The 12,413-nt window shown below is 34.4% G+C and overlaps 1 protein-coding gene across 2 annotated transcripts in view; it reads left to right on the top strand.

Annotated features, from left to right (window-relative positions):
• The window catches only part of LOC306660040 (cytochrome P450 2C18-like), a 47,120-nt gene extending 35,032 nt beyond the window's left edge, over nt 1-12,088 (top strand). Inside the window, exons 7-10 of one of the 2 annotated variants that reach the window (XM_079138107.1) lie at nt 1,518-1,705; nt 2,827-2,922; nt 9,259-9,400; nt 11,169-12,088. In XM_079138107.1, the coding sequence (XP_078994233.1) occupies nt 1,518-1,705; nt 2,827-2,922; nt 9,259-9,400; nt 11,169-11,350 (608 nt within the window). In that variant the 3' untranslated portion in view covers nt 11,351-12,088. The remainder of the gene's footprint in view (nt 1-1,517; nt 1,706-2,826; nt 2,923-9,258; nt 9,401-11,168) is intronic. The other variant, XM_079138108.1, reaches the window with a different exon arrangement.
• The last annotated feature ends 325 nt before the right edge of the window (nt 12,089-12,413 follow it).

Below are 12,413 nucleotides of genomic sequence, written 5' to 3'. Positions count from 1 at the left end.
TGGCACAAGCTTATAATCCCAGCTATTTGGAGGTTGAAGCAGGAAATTTAGGCAAATTCAAGGCTAGCCAGGCCTGCCTGTCTCAAAATAAAACAAAAGTGCTGTGGTGGTGGCTCAGAGGTAGAGGGCCTCTGGGTCAATACCCAGGACAAACAGGAGGAAACCAAATACAAAAACAAAACCCCCCACCCAAACCAACCAACCAACCAACAAACCCAAAAGAACACCAACATAAAAAATCAACAAAAAGAAAGGAAACATGTTTTTAGATCCATGTTTGCTTCAAAATTTATTCCTCTTTTTCACTCTCACAGGAATATATTAGAGCATATGCTCCATCCAAATATTTAAAATCAAGGCAGAAGCAGTCACAGGTTCCAGGAATGAGGGGACCTTAGGAATAAAGATGGGAGCTGAAGTGAGGCTTCTGGGCAGCAGGCCTAGGAAACAACCAATTGTCCATATTAAGTAGATAAAACAGATGTAATGGAAGATCAGGAAAATAAGAGAGTCTGACATTTAAACATTTAGAAAATTATTACTAAGCATAACAATTTGGATAGAATATAAAATAAGAAACTGGAAAATTAGAATTTGGAATAAGTTGTTGAAATATAAGTTAAGCATATGCAATTAACAAAACTTAAACATAGTTCCCTTACCAGTGAACACTGTTTATGAGGTTATAAGGGTGTAAATAAAATATATTAAAATAATCAAAAATGGTGATCAAAATAAATTGGAGTAGAGGGAAAGTATGTGAGGGGTGTGGGTGTGCATATTTATTCATGGTATGTATTTTGCATGGAGTAGAGACAGATCTTAATCTTTCTTACCAGTCTGTCATTAGAAATTTTCTAAAATTGTATAAATCAAGAAACCAAGATAGAATATTATTTAGAAATATAAACATTTTAGAAGAAACTTCTTGAATGATTCAAAAAGACTACATATGAGGAATGAGAAATTGAACAGTGTTCCAGTGAAAACTACAAACACTTCTACAAAAACACAAAAACACACACATACATGCATACAAGTAGATTTATTAATCAAATTTAATTTTATAAGCACATTTTATTTTGGCATAAAATTAATGTTTATATCTGTTTTGCTTTTGGCAATGATAATTAATGAATTATGAGATAACCTGATATTTTGAAACATTTTGTCATTAATATTTATATTGATATATGCCAGAAAGTTAAACTTATATAAATTTTTAGGAACGTTTTAATATCTAATGTGTAGGAGAGTTATAAATGTATATGAATCATACATTTATGTAAACACATGTATTTATGTATGTGTATCATTGTTGATAGATCTTGATAAACAGATATAAATAGATAATATAGCATCATGATGATCTTTTTAATGTCCAGAAGTACTTATTGCATGTAAGTCATATTTCTAATAACATTTGAATACACCCATAATGCTTCACATAACTCTGAATTATTTTAAGAAATATACTATTTTTCTCTTTTCCATTAGTCTTATTTTTATCTTATCAGAAAAAGTCCAGGAAGAGATTGACCATGTGATTGGCAGACACCGCAGCCCCTGCATGCAGGACAAGAGCAGTATGCCTTATACAGAGGCTGTCCTGCATGAGATCCAGAGACACATTGACCTCGTCCCAACCAGTCTGCCCCACACAGTGAACTGTGACACTAAATTCAGAAACTACTTCATCCCTAAGGTAAGGTTGTTTTTCTCACATCAAAGTCCCCAAATTAGCATTATGATCCAAATCCTCTGCCAACCCATGGGACAGAAGTACAAAGCTCATCCAATGAAGTACCTTGATGGCCTCAGTGCTGGACAGAGTAGGTCATGAAGTTCCATAGCTGTTCCTGATATCCAGCAGTGTGAAGTTTCCATATTTGTTGTGCTCCTTCAAGATTGTTTTTTCTACTCTCAGCTCTTTCTATTTCCAATTGAATTTTGATATCAGTTTGTTAATTTCCAAAAACACTGTCCTGGGATATTTTTCAGCATAATATTAAATCTATAGATCAACTTGGAACGAATTGACATCTTAATGTGTTGAATATTTCAGTTAACAATATTGTATGTGTTCTCATTCTTTTTGTGTTTTCTTTATTTTTTTCTGATAATGTTTTGTTTCCAGTGGAGTGATTTCACACTTTCAGAAGTATTTTTTAAAATTTTTTGTATTATTTTATATATATATATATATATATATTTTTTTTTTTTTTTTTTTTTTTTTTTTTTGGTACTGGAGATTGAACCCAGTGTCTCCTGCATGCAAGGTAAGCACTCCACCAACTGAGCTATATCCACAGCCCCGAAAGATTTTAATTAGTTAATTAATGTTGAAAGCTAATATAAAATTTACAGTTTGACTAATGCATTTCCCAATATGATGTTCCAGGCATTTGGATATGTTGCTAATTCAATTTTAATGACTTTATATCTATAATTCTTAGTAACTTTTTAAATCATTGCTAATAATTTGTGTTTAGATCCATTTGGGATTTCTTATGTATCTTATCCTGCTATCTTGTTAGTATTTGTTTTATTTATTATTTTCCATTCCAAGTGACCTTAATTTCTGTTTCTTATGCTATTGGACTGTCTGGGATTGCCAAAGAGTGTTGAGTAAAAGTGATGCATTAAGCATGCGTTTAATTGTTTTTTAATCAGAAACCCTGCACTTAATAGAAAGAAAAGCAGGTCCAAATCTTCATCATGTCAGCTGAGGACCTGAATTCCTTAATTGATTCCCAAAACATAAGAAATAAAAGCAGTAATCAATATTGGGATAGATTCAAACTTAAAAACTTTTTCTCAGTAAAGGAAACAATCAACAATGTGAAGAGAGAGCCTACAGAATGGGAGAATATCTTTGGCACACATACTTCAGATAGAGCACGAACCAGCAGAATCTATGAAGTAATCAAGAAACTTTACGCAAAGAATACAAATAACCCAGTCAATAAATGGCCTAAGGAGATGAGAAGATGCTTCACAGTAGAAGATCTACAAGCAGTAAACAGATATATGAAGAAAAATGTTTAGTATCTCTAGTAATAAGAGAAATGCAAATTAAAACTACCCTAAGATTTTACCTCACCCCAATTAGAATGTCTATTATCAAGAATACAAGCAACAATAAGTGTTGGCAAGGATGTGGGGAAAAGGTTCAGTCATACATTGCTGCTGGGGTTGCAAATTAGTGCAGCCACTCTAGAAGCAGTATGGAGATTCCTTAGAAAATTTGGAATGGAACCACCATTTGACCCTGCTATCCAACTCCTTGGCCTATACCCAAAGGACTTAAAATCAGTGTAGTGCAGTGACACAGCTACATCAATATTTATAGAAGCTCAATTCACAGTAGGTAGATTGTAAATCCAACCTAAATGCCCTTCAATAGATGGATGGATAAAGAAACTGTGGTACATATACACAATTGAATATTATTTAATGAAAAAGAAGAATAAAATTATGGCATGTGCAGGTTAATGAATGGAGTTTGAGAATATCTACTAAGTGCAATAAGACAATCCCAAATACCCAAAGGCTGAATGATTTCTCTGATACATGGATGATGATACAAAATAGGGTGTGGAAGGGAGACAATAATGGAAGAAGGATGGATTGTATACAGGAATATGAGGGTGGAGAGGGTGTGGGGAAAGGAAAATAATAGAATGAAACAAACATCATTACCGTTAAGTTTACACAAATGGTATGACACTACTTTGTTACAAAAAGAGAAATGATAGTTGATCCCATTTGTGTACAATAAATTAAAATTCAAAAAATTTAAAAATAAAAACAAGATTCATCATATAAAGAATTAATATTTTATTTTTTAGCAATTCATATGATTTTATCAAAAGAATATTTGAATCTAAATATTAGTATTAAATGTGGTTTAAAGGTTCTAATTAATCTTTGTTTTATTTCCTCCTTTTTTTTTTTGTATTGGGGATTGAGCCCAGTGGTGCTTTGCAACTGACCTAAACCTGGCCCTTTTAATTTTTTATTTTGAGACAGGGCCTTACCAAGTTGGTTAGGTTCTCATTAAGTTGCTCAGGCTGTCCAGAACTGGGGATCATCATACCTCAACCTTCCAAGTCACTGGAAGTACAGGCATGCCTCACCATGCTTGACTTCCTATTGCTTTATATTTCATAAGCCTAGAACTCATAAAATAGAATGGTCATTTAATTTTTAAAAATTGCTATATATGAACAGGTGAGAGAATGAATTTGGATGGGTTGTGATTTTCTAATTTTTGGTCTGAGCCCTTTTCACAAAACTTTATGACTCATAGAAATGTTCTATATATCTGCTGCCCAATGTTATTTTACTTTAAATTTGTTTAATTTTTATTTAACTTAATTGTTCACTAATTAAACTTAAATGTGTGGCTTGAGGTCTTTGTGTAGGACAGCACTTATCTCAGGATTTTCCAAATAGGATTCAGTATCTTTCATCATTTTTGGATGAAGGGCAACAAAATATTGTTAGATAGAGCCAATACATCCTTGTGTTCTATAGCACACTAAGATAACTTTACCGTACAGCCATTTATTTTGCGTCCTGTAAATAATGAGGAGAGCAGTTCAAATGCAAGAAAAGAAAAAATAACATGATGAAAATGCTACTTATCCTGATTTGATCTTTACATTAATTCAGTACTTCTTCACACCATAAATAAGTACATAAATGAAAAAAGAAATCCTCTAGACCTAACAACCTACATCACACAAAAATGCATTTTGGTGCTGTCTCATGGAGTGATCAAAACTATTGGAATTGCAGCAAATCATTGATATTATTTTTTAATTCCATTTTCTATGAAATACAAAATGTTTTGTTTGCTAAAAATATTCTTGTATTTAATTCTAGGATATTATCCTACATTATACCATTGGAAGTATCATGAATATCCACATTTCATGTACCATGATGCCTTTCTAAAATGTTAAACTGTGTTACAATGGAGCAATTGTACCGCTAAGACAGAGGTTCTTACTTGAGGACTTAATCAGACAGGTGGCAGACAATAAAACTGCCCCCTCCAGACACACACACACACACACACACACAACACACAATCTTGAAATGGCTGATGAAACATTTTGAGAAGGATGGTTTATGGAAGGGTCAATGATAATTACTGCAGTAAGAGCATGACTTTTTGGTGTTGGGGACTTCTGATTTCTGAGCCAGGGAAATGCAGAATCAGGATCATAGTTGCATATACAGGGCAGCAGATGAAAGAAATGTCACTTGTGTGAAAGGGTATTTCCCCTTTGTCTTCTAAACAAATCAGTTACTGCCTTCTGTCAACTGTATCCAGAAAATGGATATCAGGCAACTACTTAGGAATGCAAGTCACCTTGATCTAAGAATTTATCTTATCCAAGGTCAGGAGGACCTCAGTATCAACTCTGGCTCTGAAACTCTTAACTATTATCTTGGGTAGATTTGTGATCCCTTTGAGCCTTGGCATTCTCATTTGCACATTGTTGATAATACATTATTTGCTTCCTTATATGATTCTGTGAGAGTTGACCAGGTAACATCTGCAAAATAAAAGCTAAAACTAGGGGATATCATTTTCATCCAAATCTCTAGTGCAAAGGCTGAGAAAGCATTATGTTGATGAAGATATGTATGTATCAGTGAGCAGTTTCATGTGTTGTTGGCAGAATTCTAAACTGGTACATCCATTTTGAAGAACAATTTGGCAGTATCTATATAAGTAAAAATATAACGCAGTCTCATTGGCACATACCTATAATTGCAGCAGTTCAGGAGACTGAGGCTGAAGGATTACAAGTTCAAAGCCAGCCTCAACAGATTAGTGATGCCCCAGGACTTAGCAAGACTCTATTTCAAATAATAAAAAATAAAAAGAGATGTGGCTGAGAATGTGGTTCAATTGTTAAGCACCCTCAGTTCAATACTTGGTCTAAAAAAAAATATATATATATATATATTTATATATAAACATATATATAAAATGTATATTCTATGATGTAGAAAATCTAATTTTTGATATATACTCTAAGTGCAAACAGGAATGTCCAATATGTGCTCATTACAGTTGTTTGTCACAAAGAAATTTTGTAAATTGCCTAAAATTGTCAGCAGTGTAATAGGGCTGTCATAAAATTCAGCATATAAAATGTGACTGTATGTATAACATAAGGCAGTACCTGAATTTTTCTGTTAATACAAAATAAAAATTCAACAGAATACTTTTAATTTGGGTGGAAAAAGGAGCAACACAAGAAGTTGCAGAAAGCTGTTGAATACAGGTTTATTTGCCTTACATCCATAGAACAATTACGAAGGAACATATCACTACTTGGTGGCAACAATGGTTTCTGAAGAGTCCAAAGTGTGTTCTGTGGTTAAGTGAAAGGAAAACTTAATATTCACCGTGTATTCATTTTGATACAGTTCCTTATCTATATTTCTATTAATTTGTGCTTTTAAGTTATACATGACGGTAGAATGTATTTTGGGTGCTCTTCAACAGAAGAATGGATAAAGAAATTAAGGCACAGAAATGCAATGGAATATTACTCAACCTTGTTCTATTTTTGGTGGAGTTCTAAGTGATTCAATGTAAAATAAATTCCCTCATTTTCTTTTTTTGCCCTGGTATTGATCAAACCCAGGGTCTTGTGCATGCTATACAAGCACTCTACCACTAAGCTACATCCCCAACCTCCCACTGAATCTCTTATGTATACAGTCCAATGAGTTGGGACAAATATATGCACTGCTGCAGCCACAGAAAAATTAAAATATAAAATATTTCTGGGCATGAGAGGCCATGCTACTCAGGAGGCTGAAGAAGGAGGATGGCTTGTGCCCACAAGTTTGAAAGCAGCCTAAGAATCACAGAGAGATACTTTGTCTATGGATATCATATTTCCATCACCCCATAAAGTTTCTTAATCCTCGTATGAGAGACTTCCTCATGTCTAGGCCCTGGTGAACACTAGAGCATATCATTTTCATTCAAATTTCTGTACTGATTTCTGTACCTATAGTCCTGATTTATCAAGAAAGTCATACAATAGAATATGACATAGAACACCACATAATCAAATAATTTATCTCTTGCTGTTTTACCTTCATTTATTCTTTCTCCAATACTCTTCTTATTGATCTGAATTTTTAAAACTTTTTATTGGCATGTAATAATTGTACAGAATAATATGTTTCATTGTGGCCAATTGATACTTGCACATAAAATAATTTGATCAATTTCATTCTCAAGTATCTTCCTGTGCCCTCCCCTCCCTTCTTCCTCCTCCTAGTGCCCTCCCTATACCTTACTTCTCCCTTATATTTTCATGTTTGGTTTTTTTTTTTTTTTTTTTTTTTAGTGTAGAAGATTACATTTTGGATTTGTTTTCATTTACATGTATTAGTAGTTCATTCCTTTTATTACTAAATAGTATTCCATTACAAAGAATACCTTGAATTTTTTATTCACTCATAAGGAGTTGGATAATTTTGATTGTTTCTGGATTTTGGTTTTTCAAATATAAGCAATATGAACATTTGTGTAGAAATGTGAGGTTGATTATATTTTCATTTCTTTAAAGTAATTACCTAAGATCAATAATTTTGCATAATTTTTTAACTTTATGATAAACTGACAGAATCATTTTTGTTTTATACTTTGCCCTTTATGTCATAAGTAAAATTATTTGACAGCTCAAATTGCACAATTGGCTATTACATGTTTCCAAGAATTCTAATAGTTTTAGCTCCTACAATTAAATTGGTGATTGATTTCCAGTTAAATATTTGTGTCTTGGAGTAAATGATCATGTAATTGTTTCATTTCTTTACCTTTCTTTTCTTGAGACAAGAATTCTCTATGTTTGATAGTTTGGCTCCAAAATCCTGGCTTCAAGCAATCATTAGGCCTTCGTCTCCTTAGCATCTAGGGCTATAAGCACATGCCACCATGCCCAGTCTACTTGTTTCTCTATGAAAAGTGTTGAATTCATACAATTTTTGCATAATATCTATCTTTCCAACCTCAAGAAACATTTGTAATCCCAGGACCCACTGCATAATTGAATACACCCCTCCATTTATTCTAAGTACATAAAGTCAGCATACTAAAGTGATACATGCATATCCATGTTAAGAGCAGCAATGTTCACAACAGTCAATACACGAACCAGCTTGGATATCCATCAATAGATGAAAGAATAAAGAAATATGGTACATATACACAATGGAGTTTTATTCAACCATAAAAATGAAATTATGTCATTTACAGGAAAAGAGATGGAGTTGGGAGTATTATGTTGAGCAAAATAAGTCAAAGTCAGAAAGCCACGGGACACAAGCTTACTGTTATATGTAGACATTAGGGGGAAATAAGGAAGAAGAAATCAGTGGGAAGTTTCATTAAAACTGAATAAAAATCAGTGGAGAAGACAAAGGTACCAGGGGGAGTCGGAGTGAAAGAAAAGGGGAAGTACAAGGAAATGATACTGACCAAATTATAGTGTTATATTATGTGCAAATATGAATGTAAAACAAAAAATCACAGTATCATGTAAAATTGTAAAGTATGAATAAAATGTAGAAAAATAAACATTTTCACATACTGAATTTAAAGAAATATGAAATGTTTTAAAAACTATGGCCTTTTTATGATTGTCAAAACATTTTAGAAAATTAATATTTTTTTCAAAATTTATTATCCATTTTGCATTTGGGGAACATAGGATTCATCTAAAAAAGTGAGAGATCTGCACAGTTCTAAGAAAACTCAAATTTTGTGATAATGTTAAATACATTAAGTTGGTTTTGCTGTACTTTTTATTATCTTAGAAAGGTCTTATAAAATATCCTGGATATTTAAAAAGCCACAGACCCATTTTAAAGCAGAATCCTATTAAGATGTGTGAAAACTGAAGTGATTAAATAGAGTATTGATTAGGAGCAGACATCAGCATCCAAACATGATGAGGAGAAAAGAAAGTTTGGAGCTCAAGTACTCAAGTACTCCCTATGTCAAATGCTACCGGGGGCATTTTACCAATGTCCTAGTCACTGGTCTTACACTTGTATTTTATTATTTGGTTGGCTAGCTGAAAATATCACTGCTCTTCTTTGGAAAAAAACTTCTTATCTGTAGATCATAATGTTTGGACTAAGCATATTCAACGTTTTCTATAGCTCTATGACTTCTTTACAACTCAGTTTATCAGTTTCTGCTCATTGCAGGGAACAACCATAATAACATCTCTGACATCTGTGCTGCATGACAGCAAAGAATTCCCCAACCCAGAGAAATTTGACCCAGGCCATTTCCTGGATAAGAATGGAAAATTCAAGAAGAGTAACTACTTCATGCCTTTCTCAACAGGTAATAGAAATTATTTCCACTGGGACTTCAGTGGGGCAACACCTTCATGGGATCAGTTAAACCTGCATAATGGTCATTTTGGAGCTGGTAGAAATGTTCTTTGCACATGGTCAAGAGCAACACTCTCAGTGGCCATACAGTGTCCAAGATCAGGCTACAACATCAGTCTGCTTACTGGGGCTTGGGGTGAATTGACCTAGTTCTTCCAAAGTAAGAAAGCTAAAGAAAGGTTCCATTGAGTCATGCCTCAAAATACAACACTGTGCTCCCAGAACACTTCTCAGAAGATGAAATTTATCTCTACTGTCTTCATCTTCCCTGTGACAAGTATCTAATTCCATAACTTTGGTGAGTACCTTCCATATTTTGCCTCCATGGTAAGTATCCCCAGCACAGAATAGGGCAGCAGAAGTGTCCCAATTAACCAAGCAGATTGATAAAGAGATTATTGTAATTCAATATGACTAGTCTTGTGGGACATAGAAGAAAAGATTGGCTGTTCATGATGGCAGAGGGAGAAAATGTCTGCTGCCTGTTCTCTCATACCACATAGTGAGGGATAAAAAGGATTGAGTGACATTCAAATAGAACAAAGGACACTAGAGCACCCTTATAAGAGGCAAAGAAAAAGAAATGAAGAGAGGCAGGGCATTTTTACAGAGACCATTGATCATAGGAGTAGGATATTTGCTTCTGGTTAAGGATGCCAGAGCCTTCTGACTGGTGAATGATGGTCAGCAAACCTTGTGAGTCGGGCAGATTATCTTTAAGTACACCAGAGCACCCTTATCTCCCTACATTCTGAATAGTTGGGACACAGGGCCCTCAAACCTAATTTATGTGCTGAATCTCTGGCATATCGTGACCCAAATTTATTCTTTGGCTTCTCAGGGTTGCTTTTAGGTTTTGCACTAGATACTCATATGACGAAGATCAGCCTCACCTTAATGGAATTCCTATTTCAGAAGGTTAGACAAATCACGAGTAATGATTTAAATAATAAAAGCTTCACTGCTGAGTAAGACCAAAGAGGATAAGACCCTAGAGCCTGGTGGAATCACAAACAGTGTTAAAGAAAATAACATTTGATCTACGATCTGAGAGAAGTATGAAGTGCAACCTGGGCAAAACTAACAGAATGAGATAACGTTTGAAACTGCATTCTATGTTTAAGGCTGATGAAACTCATTGGATCAGATGAATGAGAGGAGAGATCATGGAAATCAGACTGGGAACAGGGAACACAAGTAATCAATGTGTATTTCTGGGAAAAGATTGATGGAAACATGAAATGTCAATACAACAGTTTTAATGTGGTATGGTTAATTTATTTCTTAGAATAGAGCTGATGCTCAATAAACATGGATGGAATGAACAGTGCTTATAAATTATTTGGTGGATAACAGGTGTGTCCATTCTATCTAATCAGCTGTCCTTCTATTTACTCATTTAAATTTTTTTTATTTGTAGATGGAAACAACAGATTTAATTTTTCATGTATTTAATTTGTTTACTTTTATGTTGTACTGAGGATACAATGCAGTATCTCACAAGAACTAGGTAACTCTACTATTAATCTATAATACCTCCTTATACTTATTCCTGGTATGTCCATCCATCCATCCATCCATCCATCCATCCATCCATCCCTCCAATAATTGGTGAATAGTGACTGTGTTTTTCTTGTACCGGTCAGAAATATACTGTGCAAGGAGTATTTATCCTCTCTCACTTGGTTTTTTTTTTTTTTTTTTTTTTCATTTTTCAGGAAAACGGGCTTGTGCAGGAGAAGGTCTGGCCCGCATGGAACTGTTCTTATTCCTGACCACCATCTTACAGAACTTTCACCTGAAATCTGTGGTGGACCCAAAGGATCTTGATACCACCCCAGTTTCCAAGGGGCTTGTCTCTGTGCCACCTGCATACCAGATCTGCTTCATTCCTGTCTGAAGAAGAGCAGTCTTTTTGGCTTCTGCTGTGGTGTTATCTGGAATTTCCTCTTTGGGACATGCTCCACCTCCTTCTCTGTCAAGTGTCTCCTCTGATCTGCTTCTCACCACACTATTCATTTGAATTCCAGTGAACATGGAACCCCACTGTAGAGAGTGTTCTCGGTTTTCACAAAGGTGTGCTTCCTGTTCCCTTACTCCAACACTTGCATTAGCCACTCTGTATTTTAAAACATTAGTGGCTTTTCACTATGTCATCACTTTAAACCAGGAAAAATCTGGGGGACATTATGAGAAGTGCAATAAGTCATGCACAGCTAGATAAAGTCACATAGTTTCAATTTTTGAATAATATAAACATGTCAAACTCTTAGATTAGTGTTAAGTAATGGTTACTAGAACTTGGGACTGGGTGAGGGTGTGAGTGGATGGAGAAAGAAGAGAAGCTAGTTAAAGGTTCAAAGTTTAGGGTAGACAGGAGGAATTAGTTCTGATGATATAGTGTAGAACATGGTCCCTATTATTAATAATGATTTGTTGCATATTTCAAGATACTTAAAAGGGGAGATATTACACATCCTGCCCATAATAAAGGACAAATTTTGAGATAATGACTATGCTAACTATCATGATCAATTGTTGTTCCATGAATACTTATATCACAATGTGCCCCATAAATACATATGATCAATACTTCTCAACTAAAAAAGATGTGGAGTAGATTAAAAATTGAAATGCACATGAAAACTACATTGTTTCCATTTTTAACAATCTTCATTGGAAAAGGACGACATATTAATGAGGTGTTGACAGAAGTGTGGAACAACAGACAGCCTTTTACCCCAACAGAACAATTTCTCAATATTGCTACTCTAATTATCTTACCAAAATTTATAATTTTCCCTTTACCACCATCTTCCCCATCATAAAACTTTTGATTCCCCTGCCTAGCTTTAGCCATTTCCTCTTTTCCTTTTACTTATCCTTTCTCATAATTCTGTGAGATAGTTAGTATTTGTATGAGTCACCGTTACTGCCTCAACAAGTGCCTCAGATATAGTGAC

This window comes from Sciurus vulgaris (assembly GCF_902686455.1).
Source record: "Sciurus vulgaris genome assembly, chromosome: 4".
NCBI classification, from domain to species: Eukaryota; Metazoa; Chordata; class Mammalia; order Rodentia; family Sciuridae; genus Sciurus; species Sciurus vulgaris.
The sequence above is the reverse complement of the archived record's forward strand: the minus strand, read 5'-3'. Positions and strand labels throughout refer to the sequence as shown.